Below are 20762 nucleotides of genomic sequence, written 5' to 3'. Positions count from 1 at the left end.
AAATTTATTGACTGAGGTGACTGCCCTCTACTCAACAGAGGGCTTATCAAGGGAATGTACGCTACATGATATTTCTGTCGTCTGAAATGTAATTATAGCGTCTCACTGTAAAATATCTCTTGTCATTGTATTGCCAGACTAAATGACAATGGCACATATCACCTTGGCACTCATTCATCTGTTGATAAAACAGCATGAGTACAATTGCCAATAGTGCTCGCTGGGATCGTTAGTTGTATTTTCAACAAAAATACTTTTTATAGTCCAAAATGGACATTTTCCCAATTTTAACAGTATTATGATACAGGATTTGTTTGTTGGTTTCCATGTGCAATTTACAGATAAACATGGACTCTACATATATATATATATATATATATATATATATAAATACATATATACGGTTTAGATAACAACTTGTACAGTTATAAATCTCATTTTATTTTCTCTACCACTTACCCTCCACACAGGTGGGGGGCCGGGATTCGAACCCCGGCCCTCAGAACTGTGAGGGGAGATGTGCTTACCAGTCGCCACTCTAGAAGTCATTTTAAATGTTCACAAATTTTCGCATCCATCTGTCATTATTTTACCGGAACTGCATTCTTCACAGCGCAAAGTAGGCATTTTCCGCGAAGTAGGCGTACTTTGCTCCTGAAAGTTGGCATTTTGTAGCCTTCACCCGCGCATCAATATCAGGTGTCAAATCGTCAGTGCGACTTCCAGTGGGAGGGGGAATATCAACAACAGTTACTGTTATTTAGACCAAAAAAAAACAAATAAAAACCAGTGAATGTGTGTGGGGTTTTTTTTGTAGCACGCTGCGCACTTTGTCCACTAGAGGTCCCCCTCTACTTGTATTTTAAACACAAGCAAAAAAAAAAAAAAAAGGCTGAGATTGTATTTCGTCGTGTAGGGCCGAGGAAAGCCACGCCTCTTCCGCGTCGGTGGGCGGGCCGGTAGCGATGACGTATTTAGCGAGGCGAGCACTCGCGGAGCCGCAGACTTGCTTCGCCGCCGAACTTGCCGTAAATAGACAAGGAGGAAAGTGAGCGGCCCGACTGTCACATGGGGAGCTGCCGGACGCTTTCGGTGGACCGGAAAGCTTCAACTTCGAGCGACGGAGCGTCGACCGTTTGAGCCTTTTCTCCGGCGTCTCTTTCGGCCACTGGTGTAAGTTCAATAGCCCACATGTCTTCCGTGTTTTCTTCTTTTTCCACTACTGTGTGTAAACGCCGAAAGTGCCTCGACTTTCTTTTCCACGTTTTTCCTCATATTATTCCCATCTGAACCCAAAATGTTCCATTGACGTAATTTATTTTCCGGGACAATGAGTAGTAACAGTAAATGTCAAATATTTGGGGGCGGAGCGACTGGATGCTGTGGAAAGCTCAACGCCAGAACTTTTGACAAGTGACGTGTCGAATAATTCACAATTATTTTTATTATTGATATTTCTTTATGTACCTTACTACTGTATTCTACCTTATACCTGTAAGTTAACGCCTAGACTCAGTCGTAATGGCCACACACAAATCACAACACTAACAAAATAAATAAATACAATTTAAAAAAAAAGAAAAAAAGATTTTTTTTTTTGTCCTCAATTTTCAACTTCATACAAACTATAAATAAATAACGATTGCAACACAGGGCATTATGTCGATTTATTTCTTGATCTATTTTTCTTTATATACAAATAGAAGGCAGCAGTAGAGTTTGTCCTTCGGTACCAGTGTACATGTTCAATAGGAGTAGGAAGTTAAAAAAAATATATATATATATATATATATATATATATATATATTGCATCCTACCTTAAATCTGATTACAGATTTGACTTTAATAATAGTGCATTAATGAAAAAGAAAGCCATTCATACACAATATACTCTAGGTGTTTAAAAATATAAACAAAATAATAATTTTGTTTATACCTGAGTTGTATATTTTTTGGATGACTCCTGTTTGAAATTTAATTATGATGTAGTGCAGTTTTACACCACTGCAAACTTCAACTCTATTATTAACAACGGCTGTTACAAGTCATTCTATTGTGCCGGGTGTACTTAATGAGGTTGCCAGTGAGTGTTTTAACTTATGTTCGGTAAAAATGCAAAAAAAAAAAAAAAAAAAAAGTCCAATATTGCAAGCAAGGTGTTAAAATGTGCTTCTATGGCAGGTGAGGGAGGGGTGCAGGGAAGACCACGTGTTTAACATCAATTTGAGTTGAAGTTGAAGGACCATTTACCTGTAGGCAAATTATTTTAGCAGGACTTTTAAAATCTTGCTTTCATAGAAATAGTCTGAGGAAGTCAGTCTTGGTGACAACGAAAAGTAGGCCAAAACGTTCGTATTATGTGAGATGTGTATAGCTGCTACTAATCGATACTAAACTACTACCGCTATTAACGATAACAATATCGGCCAAGAGTGATCATTATTGTGTTTGTAAAGGCACAATTACTGCTAATGTTCTTGTATTAGCGCTCCTTGTATATTGTGGTCAAGTAGTGTTTTTCTTCCTGTTTGGGAGGCCTCAGTCCAATATTAACCATTACAGTAACTACAGTCGATGTTAGAAACGAAACACTCCTTGCTTAAATACACTTTTTTTTTTTTTTTTTTTTTGCTCAAATTGATTAATTATGTATATTGCTTATTATTGTAAGCCACCGAAACATGCAATTACATTACCACTGTGCTTGTATATTAGAAAATTAAAAACAGTACTTAAATGATGATCTAATTCAAATGTATTCCACATAAAAGTTGAATAAGAAATGTTTGGGGGGAAAAAAAGTTTTGAAAGATGAAATGCAAATGTATTTTACTCGAAAGTTAAATGCAACGGAACTGTAGTTAAGAAATGTGCTCTGCTAAAAAAAAAAAAAAAACGTTTTAAAAGACACTGTAACATTATGCACAGTTTGAACATTTAATTCAGTGATTCTCAAGCACTATTCGAGTGAAGCCACGTACCACTCGTGGTGTTCGTACCACACTTGGACAATCACCGGATGGATACAATTCAATGACACGTGGAAGTACAACGCACGCGATGTGCCCTACAGCATGTAATTGAGCCCAATCGTAAGGTGGTTACGGTTATGTGTACAGGTACTCCGATTCGTTGCGATTTGTGTTGACCGAAACCGTTGGGTCACACGACTGTATCAACTCTCCCAACTTTGCTAAGTCTTAACAAATTGGAAACTTGGATGTACGTTAGTTACACAAGACTGTGGTTCCAATGTAGCCTTGAGCTTCTTAAGCTGGTATTCCTCTTGCTGATTACAGCCAAGTCCCCCCCCCCCCCCCCCCCCCCAAAAACAAAAATTCAAACAAATAAGGCTATTGAGGGTAGCGTGCTTGACTGCAGACAACCATCTGCCGCAATCTCAAATTTGTCAGAAGGCGAGCCTGCAAGTCCCTGTGAAAGCAGCAGCTCGAGAGGAGAGGTTAGAAAATGAATTGCAGTTATTTTGGGTTGTTGTTGTTGTTGTTGTTGTTGTTGGCGCTCATTATTAAGGATGCAAGCAGCTCTCGAGGGAATGCTGCAGTGTCGCTGCTAATATACAGTTAACACAAAAACATTCCGAAGGAACTTCCAGGATGTAATTGCAAGTATGTGATACGCGAATGCGGTTCCATTTATGTCACTTAGCTAATTAAGTAGACCTTGTGCCAAGAGTCACACGAAGAAGAGAGAGAGGTCATTTCTACTTTTTCTTGACTTTGCTTGAAAATATTGAGTGTATTTTTTTGCCGCCAATATTTGCTGATGGTGTTAATTGTTCTGTTTTGTTCTCATTTTATAAAATATTTTCACCAGCTGAACGGTAAAGTCAAAGCTGCCGATAATTTGCCGGTCCAAGCTCCTTCTGTGTCAGGAGTCACGACTAAGTGTGATGTGTTTGTAATTATAATTGGATTCTGTTACGCTTTCTAGGTTTTCATCGCTGTTTATTAATTAGCATGGTTTGGGAAAATGTCTATTCATTTAGCATTAATAATTAACGAAGCTTTTCAAGCCTGAAGAATGTAATTCTTTAATGAAGAATTCAATTCCGATGTGTCGTCAGATAAAGCATTTTGAATATTCTGAGGCAGCGCATGTGTAGGCACCTTCCCAATTTCTTTGATCTGAAGATATGACTAGCATCCGATTTATTGGCGATAATAAATAAACCTTGAGATGCACAGCAAACCCCTCGTCTAGCGCAGGGGTTCCGTTCCGGAAAACCCCCGCAATAAATGAAATGTGTGGAGTGTAGAACAATGAGTTATTGCATTATTATATACTACGTTTATACATTTCTAAATCCAATGGCAATATGTGATACTGTATTGAAGTGCGGGTATTTACATTTTTTTTTCCTTCTCATTGAGATTAAAAACCTCCTTTTCAAGAAAGACCTGGCCAAAACAGGCAGCAGCCAAAACACAAAGAAGTTAGACAAGAAAAAGTACAATTACGTCAACATTTTGGATTTAACCATCATGCATACGAATCAATTGTTCAAGCAGCTCAGCTAAAACATTGACATTCTATCTTGCATTTCTTTCATTATAGATAAAAAAAAAACAAAAAAAAAAAACAAACATTGAAGGATACCACTTCCTTGATCTTTCCGGGCTGAGGGTGCAGAGTACCCAAAAGCCCTTTCTCCCGATTTCTGTCTGATAGCGCGCAGAGGTCCCGAGCAGGCAGTGACTACTGTCCGTATTGTATGTATATTTGATTTGTCCACTTGAGGTCACCGTCTACACACACACACACACACACACACACACGCGCACACACACACACGACACAAGCACGTGACATGCCTTTGTGTTCTGCTTCAGTGACTTGAACAACAGGCCAAGTGGACATTGCTCACACTGAAGGTCCTGGCAATGGAGCCAGCTAATAGCATTATGGGAACCCAGAATTAATTACGCCGATGTTTTTAACTGTCGTCGTAGAAAGAAAAAAAAAAAAAAAAACTCTAAACGTTCGTCTTTACTTGTATTTGTCCCTGTCGATATGATGATTGTGCGCATTAGCTATTTGTCAGGCTAACGTTGCTATTTGTGAATTGATTTCATAAAACTCTGACTGTGGCTAGTGTTTTAAGCGGGGACTTTGTGGTCATGGTCTTTGTGTCCTCGAGCAATTTAGTGACTTAGCAGCTATGTTAGTTGAGATTACTCAGTAAGGTGTCGTTTTCTGTTAAGACAAAGAGCCCAATTGACCCTATGTGTCATTGCTGCCACATTAAAGTCATATCGAGAATGACCTCTAAAACCAAATCTGCAACGTACTGAATCTGCAGTAATGAACTGCGAAATGGCAAGGGATGACTGTATTACAAAATCCATTCACCCGTTTTTTTTTCTTCTGATCGTCCTTGAGATGGTTCTACGCCTTCGTTGGAGTTCAGCTGTGTTTGATTACACCGATTGGACTTGGTTAGGAAAGCCACACACCTGCCTATGTAAGACCTCACAGCTCACACCCTTCCTAGAGCTGGCCGTCCGGCCTAACTGAGCAATCGGGGGAGAAGAGCCTTGGTGAGAAGAAAAAAAAAAACAAAAACAAAAAAAAACACCTGAAGGACTCCAAGATCGTGAGAAATGAGATTCTCTGGTCTGATGAGATCAAGGTGGAAATTGTTGGCCTTAATTCTAAGCGGCATGTGTGGAGGATCCCCCAATCCAGGTGTGACACACTTGTTGCATCATTCCCCAAAAGACTCATGGCTGTATTAGCTCAAAAGGGTGCTTTGACTAAATACTGAGCAAAGGGTCTGAATACTAAATAAATCTGCAAAAAATTGAACAATCATTTTTTTCCCCCCCTGTCAATATGGAATGCTGTGTGTACATTCATGAGGAAACAAATGAACTTAAATTCTTTTAGCAAAAATATAAAAAAAGAGTGACAAATGTAAGGGGGTCTGAATACTTTCCGTACCCACTGTAATAAACTGCCTACAATTTTGGTGCACGTGCAGATAAAAAAAATCTAGCACACAGAATGTATTTTCTATTTTTACTGGAGGTAAAATGGAACCATTCCCTTCAACCCAGAATGCAAATAAATGGTCCACATCATTTCATCTTAACAGCTTGCGTCACTTACCATGAAGCAGAAAGTAGCTTGCTAACCAACATTTGGGCAGAAAACAAAACAAAAATGTGTTCCTCCGCACCGTTTTTAATTGTGTTCAACTATTTTCAGCAATCACTGAGTGAAATGACAATTTAAAGAAAAATGCGCCCAAACTAATCGAGAGAAGGTTCATCACGCAACAAGACATTGACCCAAAACACACTGCCAACACAACAAAGGGGGGGGGGGGGGGGGGGGGGGGGGGGGGGGGGGGGGGGGGGGGGGGGGGGGGGGGGGGAAGTGGAAGGTCTTAGACTGGCCGAGTCAATCACCGGATCGTAACCCAATAGAGCGTGCAGTTTACGTCCAGAAGAGGAGACCAAAGGGAGAAACCCCCAGAAACAACCAAGAACTGAAAGAGGCTGCACTAAAGGCCTGGTAAAGCATTTCAAATGAAGAGTGCAACAGTCTGGTGTCGTCGATGCAGGTTATTGCAAATAATGGTTATGCCACCAAATCTGAAAAGTTATTCACTTTGTGTGAATTTAATCATGTCTGTTCCAAGACCTTTTGCTCACTTGAAAAGTGGGTGGCTTCAAACAAAAGGTCCCCCGTCCTGAGTTGTTTAACACATAAATACCATGAAATGAAAGCTGGAATGCCGAACGTTTGTCCCGTGTCCATCTTTTGATCTGAAACGCAAATGTTTTGACAGTATACAACCAAAACAAAGGAATTGACCTTGCCGTTCCAATACTTTTGGAGGGGACTGTTTGGGTGTCGTATTATGATGACTTGACTGTTCTTGAATCTTTTGTTGCGGCCTTTTTAGATCTTTTGTCCAACTTGGTTTTGTCAGACGGGTTCTGTTGAAGCGATTTCTTGATTGAACGGGTCTGGGGGTGATCAGTGAAAATTAACCAAAAGTTGTGATTAGCCACAATTAATTCATGGTTTAACAAGGGGGGGGGGGGGGGGGGGGGGGCAAATTACCTTTTCACACGGGGCCATGTAATTTTGAATAGTTGTTGTTTATTTCTCTTAATAAATGAAATCACCCTTTTTAAAATAGCATTTTAAGTTGACTTGGGTTATATCTGTTTGATGATCTTAAACATTAAAGTGGGGAAACTATGCAAAAATATAAGGTACTTTTTCACAGCACTGCCCATTTGTAAAATGTGCGTAATGAACTAAATCCCTAAACGATGACACTTTAGTTCCGTTTTTTTCATTAAAAAAAAGTGCCAACTTGAAGATTTCTGTGAATTTCTCCTGTCCGTCTTTAGTTGTGATGGTGAACAGCGGGATGGAGGTGCCCACGGTGGCCTTGATGGGGGGGACAGCAGGTCGGTCGTGCGCAGGATGCGGAGGTCGAATTGCAGACCGCTTCCTCCTCTTCTCTATGGAGCAGTACTGGCACACGCGCTGCCTCAAGTGCTCCTGCTGCCATGCTCAGCTGGGCGAGTACAGCAGCACCTGCTACGCCAAAGGAGGCATGATCCTCTGCAAGAACGACTACATCAGGTTGGTGCGGAACACGATCCGCTCCGGCATCCGTGCAGGTTGCATTCTTACTGACCGACTGCGACGCCACCGATGCGGTACCAGACATTGATGCATTTGATGATGGAGAACAGAGAACATGGGCAGTATGTGCGGTTGCTTATTAGCGAGGCCAATTAACGGTACCATGCCATCATGATTATTATTTAACTCCTGAGTTTGGCAGGCGATGCAAAGCTTTGCACAAGACACAGCACGTTTTCACTCAACAACTTTTCCGGAGATGAGGAGGCGTGTTCCGACTACAAAGTGGGCAGGCACTTGAATAATGAGTAACTTTCTACTAGGTGGAGGACTCGAGAAATGTATCGAATTAATTAATGAGAGGCTTTGTGATGAGTTCATCTCGATTAATCATGAGGAATATTGACAAAAAGTTATAGTGCCATTTTAGGGCAGTTTTGTTTCGGAACACGATTGCCTTGAAACGGTTTCTGCGTGGCAGTTGAAACGTCGGATCACATGTGCTTCGGTGGTATGAAAACTCGTGTTTGCACAAATTACACAAAAGCACGCTTGTCAAGGCTTTATGTATTGTATTATTTATTTATTGAAATAAAACCTCCCTTGCGGCAGTCCAGGAAATTGCGCCATGAGACAAAGGTTCCGCGCTGTTTGCAACACAAAAGGCGATTCAAATGCGTTCGTTTCTTTAACTTGTGAATTCGTCTGTAATGGCACGGTGGGCGACTGGTTAGCACATCTGCCTCACAGTTCTGAGGATCCGGGTTCAATTCCGGCCTTGCCTGTGTGGCGTTTGCAACCGCGTGGGTTTTCTCTGGGGACTCCGGTTTCCTCCCACAATGACAACAATCGATTGCCCGTAGGTGTAAATGTGAGTGTGAATGGTTGTATGTGGTCTGGAACTGGCTGGCAATCAGTCAAGGGTGTACCCCGCCTCTCGCCCAGAGTCAGGTGGGATAGGCTCCGGCGCGCCTGCGACCCGAGTGAGGATAAGCATTACACAAAACGATGGATCGATGAATTTGTCTGGGAATGATTCATCGCGATGAATGCGTTTTAAATTGCCACCCTTTGTACGTCTCAAATACAAATACGATCCGGTAGTTCTGCAAGACTGGTGCCGTTATCTTCTTTTGCATTAAACCGACAAACCTTAAACCATGTCAGAGACTCGTCTATATATTCTGTATAAAACAATGGAAACATTTGGATTTTGATGGAAGGGGACCTTGAAATTTGCTGATCCCCATTATGCGCAATACCAACTCGTCATGGAAAGTTTGATTCGACGTGAATTTGTATTTGTGAAAAGATTTGCCACTCGACTTGAACCGCAGTGACTCGTAACTTAACTTGGACTTGAGCCCATTGACTTGAAAAGATTTGCTACTTCAAGCTTTGAATAAGCAATACTTCGTAGGTTTCTCTTCATTACAAGTGTAAGTTCAACTCATTGGTTTACTGTACGAATACATGATCCTTGTCAATATAATGTTAAATTCTGCAAGAGTATACATTATGTTGAGGTGTCCCATGCCCTAATTGCTAATGTGTAGTTAATTCTTATTATCTTTCAACAGTTCAAATCGTATTTTCACAACGCCTTATAACGCGGCGCGCCTTCTGTGTGCACCGAGTTCCAAAATCTGTAAATGTTGTTGCGTGACTTTGACGAGCGCTCCGCTTGACTGACTGAGAGCGTTTCCTGCCGACACGCTGCTCATATAGAGGAAAGGCGGACGTGACTGAGGACGGCGTGCGGACGTTAAAGGGGGAAGGGAGCGCGTGACAGAGGACGCTAAAGGCACGCCCCCAGTTGGTATATAGTTCCGGTATGCGCATTGTGCAAAACCACATCGGTTTGGCTAAGCACCCCCGAAAACGGCACCTGCGAAGAGACGCGCTTACGAAGCACAGTTTAAACCGCGAGCTAGCAGTTAGGCGGAGGAACGTGGGAATCGAGCAGCCGCGAGAGAATTCAAGATCAACGAACCCGCGGTTCGCAAGTGGAGGAAGCAGGAAAACGAGCTTCGCCAAGTCAAGAAGACGAAAGCTGAGTTTCCGCGGGAACGAGGCGAGGTGGCCCGAGTTGGAAGACCGACTCGAGCAATGGATCAATGAGCAAAGCACAGCCGGGAGAAGCGTCTCTACAGTCACCATTCGACTGAGTGCAATAACTCGGAGCTTGCCGTCATTCCGGGAGGCTTGACGAAGGAACTCCAACCGCTGGACATCGGTGTAAACAGGGCGTTGAAAGTGAAGTTTGGAGCGGCGTGGGAGCGATGGATGACAAATGACGAACACAGCTTTACTAAGACTAGGAGGCAGCGCCGGGCGAGTTACGCCACAATTTGTGAATGGGTTGTGGATGCCCGGGCTAACGTGTCCGCTCGCGCTGTCGTTCGCGCTTTCGTAAAAGCCGGCGTCATTTCGGAGGAGCCGCACGGCAACGAGACCGACTCCGACAATGACGAGAGGGAACCCGGCGTGTTTGATGGAGAACTTGCCCAGCTGTTCATTTCGGATACAGAACATGAGGACTTTGATGGATTGATCATAAAATAACGTGAGTACATTGTTAAATACTTCAACAAAGTACAATCGAACTCAGTTTTTATGGTCATGAAAATACACTATTTTAATCTACAGTGTGTGTGTTACTAAAAAATAATAATAATTCATATGCGTCCAATGAATGGCAGATGATTATTTTTTTTCTTTTCTTTTCCCCGAACGCTGCCTACACTGTAGGTGTACCACAGCTACTTGTGCGTTGTCATCAATGTGCTTTACACAATTGTTATGCGAACCTCGGCCGTAGCGGGACGCTGAAAAAGAGTAGGTCACGTATTTGTTTTGATGTAGGAACTCCTTTAATTTTGGTGCAAATGCACCCTATAGATAAACACTGCTAGGAAGGAATGCAGTTTATATCAACAGACAAGTAGTTCAGGAATAAAAACAAATGATGGTCATGCTCAAAAGACTACAGAAAACAAACATATTATGTTTCATGTGCCTGAAACGGTATGTGTGGTTATTTAATTTTACACAGTTGGATATTTTGTGGGTGCCCACATCACGATGTCAAATTCTTGTAGAGGTGTGTAAAGCCACAGCTCATGGCCTCATGTGATACAGAATTCTTTGTATATAAGCAGGGGTTGTTTCTGATGTGGGCGACATGGGTATTCTGGGGGGGGGGGGGGTGCGCGATAGGCCGGCAGCGCACAGTGTGCATAGACTCCTCCCAGCCCCCCTGGAAAATTGGCCAAGGGGGCACCATTGAGTCCCAGACCGACCGCCTCCGTACATAAGGGTAGTAACACTGGCCTTTCGGATCTCCAGTGAAATGAATACAGCTCAACACACGTTACGCTGCATTACCTATATTGTCAGGTTATGTCATAGGCAAGCTTAACGCTTTACATCAGTCATAAGTACTATTCGCAAAGGATTGCTGTCCTCGATAATGGTGTGCAATTTCTCCCCTTGCATCTTTCTAACCGTCCATTTTTTTTATGTACCGCTTATCCTCATTACGGTTGGGGATAAGCGGTACAGCCGGAGTCCATTCCAGCTGACTGGCGAAAGTCAGGGTAAACCCTAGACTGCTAATCACAGGGCCTTTATAGGCAAACAATCATTCGGACAATTTCGAATCCAGCAGATACGGATCCCCTTCGCCAAACAGTTATGAATTGGAGACTCTCAATTGCCCGTAGGTGTGACTGTGAGTGCGAATGGTTGTTTGTTTGTATATGTGCCCTGCGATTGGCTGGCCACCGGTTCAGGGCGTGCCCCGCCTCCCGCCCGATGATCATTGATGTATTTATTCCGCGACTCCTCTGAGTTTGGCAGATGACGCAAAGTTTACAAGACGCAGCCGCGTTGTCACTCAGCCATTTTGACTGGGACGAGTGGACGCGTCGCCGTGCGCTTGAATGCTGGGCGGGTACTTCAAAATGAATTGGCGCAACTACGTCACCACATCGGCGATTTCAAACCCCGTCGTTTGAAAAGAGGTTTGGTGTTCAAAGACTGTTCCAGTCAATTAGACAAACTGCGTAGATGTCAAACTTTTGACTGTCGAAAGAAATGCTGTTGACAGAATGGGACCTTTTGAACTATCATACAAATATAAAAATAAGTAACAGTTTTGTACCGCAACCAACTCTGAACAGTAACATCAGTGTTCATGCTCATGCTAACACAAAGTGAGAGGTGCCCGAGCTGGTCAATTAACCATTATTATTCTCCATCTTATTAGCCACGACAAACCTGCTGTAGCTTTTTATGGTTGTTGTCTTTGTGCTTGCCCGCAGGCTGTTTGGACACAGCGGCGCTTGCAGCGCTTGTGGACATTCTATCCCTGCTAGTGAGATGGTGATGCGGGCACAAGGAAATGTTTACCACCTGAAGGTGGGTGTGATTACGCAACCGATCTCGTCGATGTTTATAACGCTGTGTCATCGAGCTGCGGTCGTTGCGCTCAATGTTCTCGGTTGGCAAAATGCTCAACGAGTCCTCCGTGTGTCAGTGTTTCATTTGCGCAACCTGTCGGAACCGCCTGGTCCCGGGTGATCGCTTTCATTACGTCGACGGAACGATCTTCTGCGAACACGATCGGCCGGGAGGCGGACTGCTCGGTGGACACCCAACTCAAATGCGAGCCAACGGTCTGATGTCCGACCAAAAGGTGAGAAGCATTTCGGTGCCGGTTTTAATTTGCATTTTAGAAATCATAACACACCTCCGTCGCGCTTAAGACCTGCAGTCAGCCGTCTGCCTCGTACAACAACGGCCTCTGTTGTTACAGTCCTCATAAACTGAGGGCTGTTATTTAATCCAGTTGTCAATGAGAAACATTTAGCATTGTCATTGAGTTTTTCCCTTTTTTTTTTTTTCTTCTTCTTCTTTTCATCCAGAAAACAAATATAGGTACTAATTCTATCATGGAATTTCAATGTGAAAAGTCACAAAATGTCGAACATAAATGCTTTTTATTCAACAGCCATGACCTCTAAGGTCAAATCAAAATCCATTCCAGGACACTGGTCGACCTCTGATTTGTTATACATTGGAAACACATTTTCCCGTCGGAAGTAAGGTAAACAAAAGTCGTCCCGCAGTCTTCCTATCGTCACTTGTACGAGACATTTGTTTTTGCAAGCCACTGAGTGAGAAACAAATAAACCTCAGGAACATGGATTTGTTCAAATGGCCCAAAATGTAAATCCTTGTTTTGTTTCTAAGTACATTAAATATGTTTGACGATAAGTGCATTAAACATGTGCAAAGTAGAGAGAGACAAATACTGTATATAAAGAGAACAATTATAATACTGAATTGTTGAGCTATGGCTTAAAACTCTTTTTCACCTTCTAAAGTTTCCTGATTTTTGCGGCTGGCTAAAAACTATGCTTGTGATGTCAAGAGATTTGAGATGATAATTTCCTCCCCCACGAGATAAACACCGAGCGCCCTTTTTCCACGCAGTGGCCATTTGGCGGGATTTGCCACTTGATTATTCATAATGGACCCAGTTCTCCCAGTATAGCGTGCGATTAGCCACCACGACTCCGAATAACCCATCTTCCCTGAAGTGTGACGTGTTTTGTGTTATTTGAACGACAATGTCCCCGCGTTGAGTTGTGTCGCGAGGCGGCAGCGAAACCGCACAGGATCCGTGGACCCGGGCCAGCCCGACAGCGGTTAGAGTACACGCCGAAGGTCCGTCGTCCGCTCTCGTCGCAGCCGGGGAGGGAAAAAAGGCCCACAGCGTTGCGTGTGCCGCCTCAGTGCAACACTTGGAATGAGATTATATTGTGCAAACGACGTGCTCCCTCCCGCTCTGAGCCTCCGCCTACGCCACGCGGAACCTCAGTCAAGTCAATTGGGTGAATGAAACCATAGGATACGTCTTTGCCAACATTGAAACGGCTAACAAGTTCAACGTTGGGTTGCACGCTCGCACTGATGGTTTCTAGCGTTTATTTTTGTCTACGAACCAACGTAAGAGCCGATGGGCAAACGAAAAAAGCTGAGCTAAAACTAAAGGTCAAACTAGCAACTTTAGATCACAGCGAATTGGGACAGAATTCACATAAACACCTCACAGTATCATAAACGCTAACCTTGTTTCTCATCGGTGGGTAGGGAAAGGAATCGTTTTATAGCATTTGGTTGCATTCATTACTCTTTTTGTTGCCGTCTAGGTTTACTTTCGTTTTCAAAATTCACCGGTTTCGTGTGATGTTACTTTTCGTGCTAAAATGCCGTACCCTTCAAAATAAAAAGCGACGCAAATGTATTTCTATAGCGCATTTCATACACCAAGGTAACTCAATGTGCTTTACATGATTAAAAGAAAAAAAAAACAGCTTATAAACATTTAAAACAAAGAGGAAACAAACAGAGATTATATTCTATTCGCATTTCATTCATGTAGCAGAACTTTAAAATATATTGTAAAGCTGACTGGAAACCAGTGTCAAGACTTTAGAATTGGAGTAATAAGTTCTGACCTCTTTGTTCTGGTCCAGAACACGAGCTGCAGCATTCTGAATGAGCTGCAGCTGTTTAATGCTCTCTTTAGGGAGTCCAGTCAGAAGACCATTGCAATAGTCAAGCCTACTTGAGCTAAAAGCGTGGATGAGCTTCTCCTGGTCTGCTTGGCACATGCAAGCCTTCACTCTGGATATGTTCTGCAGATGGTAGAAGGCAGTTTTAGTACTTGATTTGATATGACAAGTTGAAAGTTAGGTCGGAATCTATCAGAACATCAAGGTTTCGGACTTGGTCTTTGGTTTTTAAAGGGAGTGACTCCAGGTGTTTACTAACAGATTGGTTTTCAAATTGGCTTAATGATCCAAATGTTTTTGTTTTTTTTCTGGCACTCTTTGTATATTTCTTCATGACAAGTATGTGGTAACCTTCTATTTCCATTTACAGGTCTGCTGAGAAACGGGATGGGAAAACGTGAGCGTCTGCTCCCTCAGCCTTTCTTATCTGTCCCTTCTTCACCTCCCTCGCCTCGTACACCAGCTCGCCTCGCTTTCGATGATGAAAGAAGGCCGAGTTGAGAGTGACTTGCTTTATTTGTCGGAGGAGGACGCCGAGGAAGGTTGGACCGCCAGACTGCTGTCTTTGAATGAACCGTGGCAACGATGTGGTGAAGATCAGGCTTGGCTGAAAGGAAGGAATCAGACATTGACATTTTGCAGCAGTGATTTCAGTGGAAACCAGTCGGGCCTTTACCCACCAAGTCCCACACGGGGGCTATTGAAACTGGAGGTGACGCTGAGGCCGTTGCTTATAGTGAACTCAACTCCTCCAAAATGTATGACACTTTTTTAGCATTCTTTGTGTTTGTGTTTTCCAACACAGGTGGTAACACAAGCAATAAAAAAAAAAAATAATAATTCTGTTTTCTGCGTTGGTCAAGTATTCATCTTAATTACAGAAGGGAAAGTGGTGGTTCTGTTCTTAATCTTGGTACTCACAGAACGAGCTTCAAAGCATTTTATATCTTCCCCCCCCCCCCCCATGTATATTGTACGTATCGATGTATATTCAAGTTGGCTTTTTGTCTGTATTTTATTTCTTTTGGACACACAACAACACATCCTTTACATCCGGTACATTTTCAAAGCAAAGAGTTTTTGGGGGAGGTTTTCGAGCAACCATACTTTGTAGCCCATATGAGAATGATGACTTGGATAGTACAAGTAATCAGTGGAATGTGTTGCTGGATTTGGAAGTAAAATATTGTGTGTGTGAAACAGAATTTAGGCTTTTAAAGAATTGGCTTTAGCAGTGAAATGCTCATCGGGCCATCGACGTTTTGTTCCAGTGATCTGATGTTGTACTTTATTGGTATTAACTCGTGTGGTTGGCTGTTGAGTATGTGCCCCACCTCTGGCCCAAGGTCAGGTGGGATAGGCTCCAGCTCACTGCGATCCTAATGAGGATAAGCACTATCTAAAACGGATGGTATGATACTTTTGAATGAATTACCATCGAATTCGAATGTGAATTCGGCCAGTGCAGCCAATGCTCCAAATCGACTTGGAAAGCGAATAGCCTTCTTGGCATCCTCACAGTCCAATACTGTATGTTAAAGCTGGTTTGTTGTAATAAAATTACTTTTGTTCACTTTCATTCACATCTGATTGGAGTTTATTTGACTCAATAAAACCCATTTTGTAGATGTTAACACGTACAGGAACGGATCAGAGCTCATCCAAGTGGAGCACATTTGTTTCGTTTTGTTTTTTTTTTGTCTGAAAGCGCTGGGCTTGTTCGGTCAACAGAGCAACAACCAATACAAAGCTGGATGAGACACCTGTCGGATCACGTCTCATTCTTGCTCTGCTGACCGCTCCAGTGGTTCGGTCCTTTTCTATAGCCACCTTTGCAATGCAGTTATACAGCGGAACAGGTACAGTAATGACTTGAATATAAAACCTCAATGAATACCGCTGAACGGTCATTGAATTGGGGAACGACTGTTTTACGAAGTGCGACACTCTCCTTGACTAAATGAAATGTCTCATGACATTTCTGCGAAACAAATTCAACATGCTTCAAAGCACCAGGACGCCAAAATGTCGGAGTCTCGGTCTCTCGACTCCTTCGGGGCTTTGGCGGGGCTGGACTTGAGCGCACGTGGTCTCCGCTGTTTCCTACGGTTCCTGAAGTTGAACATTTTGGCCGGAATTTCGAAAGGCTTATTTGGAGCAAACGCAACACCTCTCATCACCAAAAGAACATCAAAAAGTTATTTCATTTCCAAAAATGTTTTTTTCAAGTTTAGTTTGACTTATTTCATTTGTTTTAGTTCACTATAATAACCTTGGTCTTTGTACACAATTATCTGTCATCGTGTTCATTGAAATGTTGTGTATCAAAAGTACTAGTGGTATTCGTACTCGGTATCGTTGAGTTCTCGAGTGACTACTCGTACTGGTATCGGACTGGGGGGGATCAAACAATGTGACGGTTGACTCCATTTGACCAATCAAACGGAGCCGGGCAGTCACATGACCGCGCAGCGTCTCCTCGCGGCCACAGACGCAAGGTTGTTAAAGTGGAATATGTCAAATATCGCACCAATCTGTGTTGACTTTTTTTGTGTGCCTCAATCGCTTATTTACTGATACTGTGTGCTCCAGTTGACCCATGACCGCCAGAGTGGTGGACGTGGAAGGACTGACTTGAAAAAATAACAACTGTGTCATTGTGTCTTCCTAAAAATGTTGGCACTTCAGGCTACAAGAACTCAATTCGGAACTTGGGAGACCCACGAGAGTCCGTCTCGGTCTGCACGTGAATGAAAATTGCACCCATTGGAGTTCTCTGCTCCTCGCTGTAGAAAGGCTTGTACGCGTTCAATAGGAGTAGTGAGAAAAAGGCGATCCGCGATGGACGCACAGCACGGAAGATGAAGATGTAAGTTGGCGGAACTCACGTTGTTACTGAGTGATGAAACGTGTCAGTTGTTTCTAAATGTGGACGAATCCACCTGGAGCAAGTATACACATGAGGAAAAAGGAAATGCATGGATTCAAGTTTCATCGGTAATCGAATCATCAGAGGCATTCGGGATCTTTATGATACTAGTTTGTGGTTATCTAAAACACACTGCATTGTACTCCGAGCAAATACAGGATGCCCGAGGTGACAGAAATATTATGAGAGTCCAGTGATTATACGTATGGGCAATGGTAAGATGGTCTTTAATTATGAGGAGTGCATATTATTTGTCTGCAGATCAAGTGCGCTTGTCCTTTTTGTGAGTTTTTCTAACATTGTGACGCTTCCGTGTTGAAAGGGCGAGTCAAGTGGATGGAGTAATGCAGAAACACAAACATGGCTGATTACCCACAGGAATGCGATTTCAAACTTGTGATCTTAGGCTATTACAGAAGCAATTAAAGCGTGAGGCACCGGAGGCCTCGGTAGGCTCGAGCTGCGCTCCTGTGTCGCAGCCTAATGAGGCCTAATTAAAAAGCCAGGGGCCTACCTTTGGGCGCCAGTCACTTCGTGCACTCCACACCAGAGCACGAGACACAATATGCATTGTGTAAATAATTGAATATCTTCAAACTCCATCTTCTAGCAATTCGATCAATCAAAAACGTAAGGACACACGCAGTCCATAGCAGAACAAAAACAACGAGAGTAATATTCATTCATTCAGTTCTTCGCACTTATTATTGTTCAGGCTTCTGGGTGAGCTAGAGTCCATCCAAGCTGAAGTGTACCCTGAGAAAACCGACACGCAGGTGAACATGCGAGCTCCGCGCAGACTGGCCTGAGCCAAGACTAAAACCTAGAACCTCTTGAGTCTGAGGCAGACCACCGTGGGTTTTCGTAACATCCTTGTTCACGCAAGTCCAACACAGAATTGGATTTTGTTGCACAGCTCAGTAACATGAAGTCATATGGTCGTTAATGTTCACTTCTCACAAAGGAAGATAGGACAACATGAAGTATCCGAGAGGACGACTTTGCTGTGACTTCATCGACTTTTTTTTTTTCCTTCTTGTCCCGTGCTTTTCTCAAGGGAAACCTCGTATTGCCGGACAACAAATGGGATCTCTTTCACAACCATTTCACATTCCACAATTGAGGCGGCGTTACCACTAAGCCCCGTTGTTGCTTCCGGTGCTGAAGCGCAGTGACACTCCCTTAACACGCCCCAGAGTCATCATGAAGTGTCCACAAGATCTCAGAGTCAGCACAATGGAGACAAACTTGATACATTCCTGATTTAGTGGCTTATAGTACGTCTGTGGGTTTTTTTTCTGATCCATCCATCGACCCATCCATCTATTTTCAATACCGCTTATCCTCATTAGGGTTGCAGGAGGTGGAGCCAATCCCAACTAGCTCCGGGTGAGAGGCAGAGTAATCCCCGGACTGGTCGCCAGCCAGTGCTGTTTTTGTTGTTGTCTGGGTTTTTTTTGCAGTTACTTACAGTGGAAATTTCAAATCTGGCCTTGCCTCTTTGGAGTTTGCATGTTCCCCCCGTTCCTGTGTGGGTTTCCTCCCACATCCCCAAAACACGCACGGGAGGTTAATTGAAGACGCTAAATTGTGAATGTGCATGTGAATGGTTGTTTGTCCATATATGCCTTGCGATTGGCTGGTGACCAGTTGAGGGTGTACCACCCCCCCTCTCGCCCGAAGATAGCTGAGATAGGCTCCAGGACGCCCGTGACCCTAGTGAGGAGAAGCGGTACAGAAAATGGATGAATGAATGAGTTACTCACTTACTGTATGCTGCACTTTTACATTTTGGGCATTCAGATCATGAGTCACGGAATAGTGGCAGGCAAGTTACTTTCAAAATGTCATATGTAACTGTGATGTCATTTGGGAACCAGCTAACCCTGCGCCCAATCCCGCGCACCACCATCCTCATTGGTTGAGAGTTGAGCACGCTACCCTCCCTACCAAGTGTCTAGTGCAGCTCTTCAGACATCGGGAAGTGAGTTTCACTAACGTACCGACACACAGCGCTAGCTGGAATCGATCACCCTCACCATCCTGAACTTCATTCTCGATCCAGGTCATCATGGTGCAGGACACCGGGAACCACGGTGCTGTGACCCAGATCTGAGAGCCGCACTATCCAGTGGGCTAGAGACCTGGGTTCTTAGCCGATCGGACTACTGCGCTCGGCTCCCCGCCGGTGAAGATCTGGAGACTGGCTAGGCCTCTCCAGGACCTTGAAATGCTTATTACGAAGCCACTCCTTCGTTGCCTGGGTGGTGTGTTTGGGATCTTTCTTCTTCTTTTACTTTCAGCTTGTCCCTTTAGGGGTCGCCACAGGGCATCATCCTTTTCCATGTCAGCCTATCTCCTGCATCCTCCTCTCGAACACCAACTGCTCTCATGTCTTCCCTCACGACATCCATTAACCTTCTCTTTGGTCTTCCTCTAGCTCTCTTGCCTGGCAGCTCCAACCTCATCATCCTTCTAGCAATATACTCACTATTTCTCCTCTGGACGTGTCCAAACCATCCAAGTCTGCTCTCTCTAACTTTGTCTCCACAACATCGAACCTCGGCTGTCCCTCTGATGAGCTCATTTCTAATTTTATCCAACTTGGTCACCCCGAGAGAGAACATCAACATCTTCATTTCCGCCACCTCCAACTCTGCTACCTGTTGTCTCTTCAGTGCCACTGTCTCTAATCCGTACATCATGGCTGGCCTTACCACTGTTTTAGAAACTTTCCCCTTCATCCTAGCTGAGACTCTTCTGTCACATATCACACCTGACACCTTCCTCCACCCGTTCCAACCTGCTTGGACCCGTTTCTTCACTTCGTGACCACACTCACCGTTGCTCTGGACGGTTGACCCCAAGTATTTAAAGTCCTCCACCCTTGCTATCTCTTCTCCCTGTAGCCTCACTCTTCCCCCACCACCTCTCTCTTTCATGCACATATATTCTGTCTTACTTCAGCAAATATTCATTCCTCTCCTTTCCAGTGCATGCCTCCATCTTTCTAATTGTTCCCCCACCTGTTCCCTGCTTTCACTGCAGATCACAATGTCATCTGCAAACATCATGGTCATACTTCTGTCACTCCAGACCTCCGCATGCAGTACCACAGTTCCTCTCTGGGTACTCTCTCGTAGCCTTTCTCTAGATCTACAAAGACACAATGTAGCTCCTTCTGACCTTCTCTGTACTTTTCCATCAACACCCTCAAGACAAATAATGCATCTGTGGTACTCTTCCGACACATGAAACCATACTGTTGCTCACTTGTGTCCTGAGTCTAGCCTCCACTACTCTTTCCCATAACTTCATTGTGTGGCTCATCCACTTTATTCCTCGATAGTTGCCACAGCTCTGCACATCACCTTTGTTCTTAAAAATGGGGACCAGTACACTTTTTCTCCATTCCTCAGGCATCCTCTCACGCACTAGAATTCTATTGAACAAGCTGGTCAAAAACTCCCCAGCCACCTCTCCTAGATGCTTCCATACCTCCACAGGAATGTCATCAGAACCAACTGCCTTTCCATTTTTCATCATCTTTAATGCCTTTATAACTTCCCCCTTACTAATCATGACGACTTCCTGGTCCACCTCTTCTACTCTCCCTTCTC

General features: G+C 43.7%; 1 protein-coding gene across 1 annotated transcript; it reads left to right on the top strand.

Annotated features, from left to right (window-relative positions):
• The first annotated feature begins 965 nt into the window (after window positions 1-965).
• lmo4a (LIM domain only 4a) lies at window positions 966-15792 on the top strand. Its single transcript, XM_061698900.1, has 5 exons — window positions 966-1173; window positions 7389-7626; window positions 11955-12051; window positions 12170-12328; window positions 14584-15792. The coding sequence occupies exons 2-5, from the start codon at window positions 7394-7396 to the stop codon at window positions 14590-14592; spliced, it is 498 nt and encodes a 165-aa protein (XP_061554884.1). The 5' UTR covers window positions 966-1173; window positions 7389-7393; the 3' UTR covers window positions 14593-15792.
• Window positions 15793-20762: the final 4970 nt, after the last annotated feature.

Source organism: Phycodurus eques, chromosome 15 (genome assembly GCF_024500275.1).
Source record: "Phycodurus eques isolate BA_2022a chromosome 15, UOR_Pequ_1.1, whole genome shotgun sequence".
NCBI classification, from domain to species: domain Eukaryota; kingdom Metazoa; phylum Chordata; class Actinopteri; order Syngnathiformes; family Syngnathidae; genus Phycodurus; species Phycodurus eques.
Note: the sequence above shows the minus strand (reverse complement) of the source record. Positions and strands in the feature narration are given on the sequence as shown.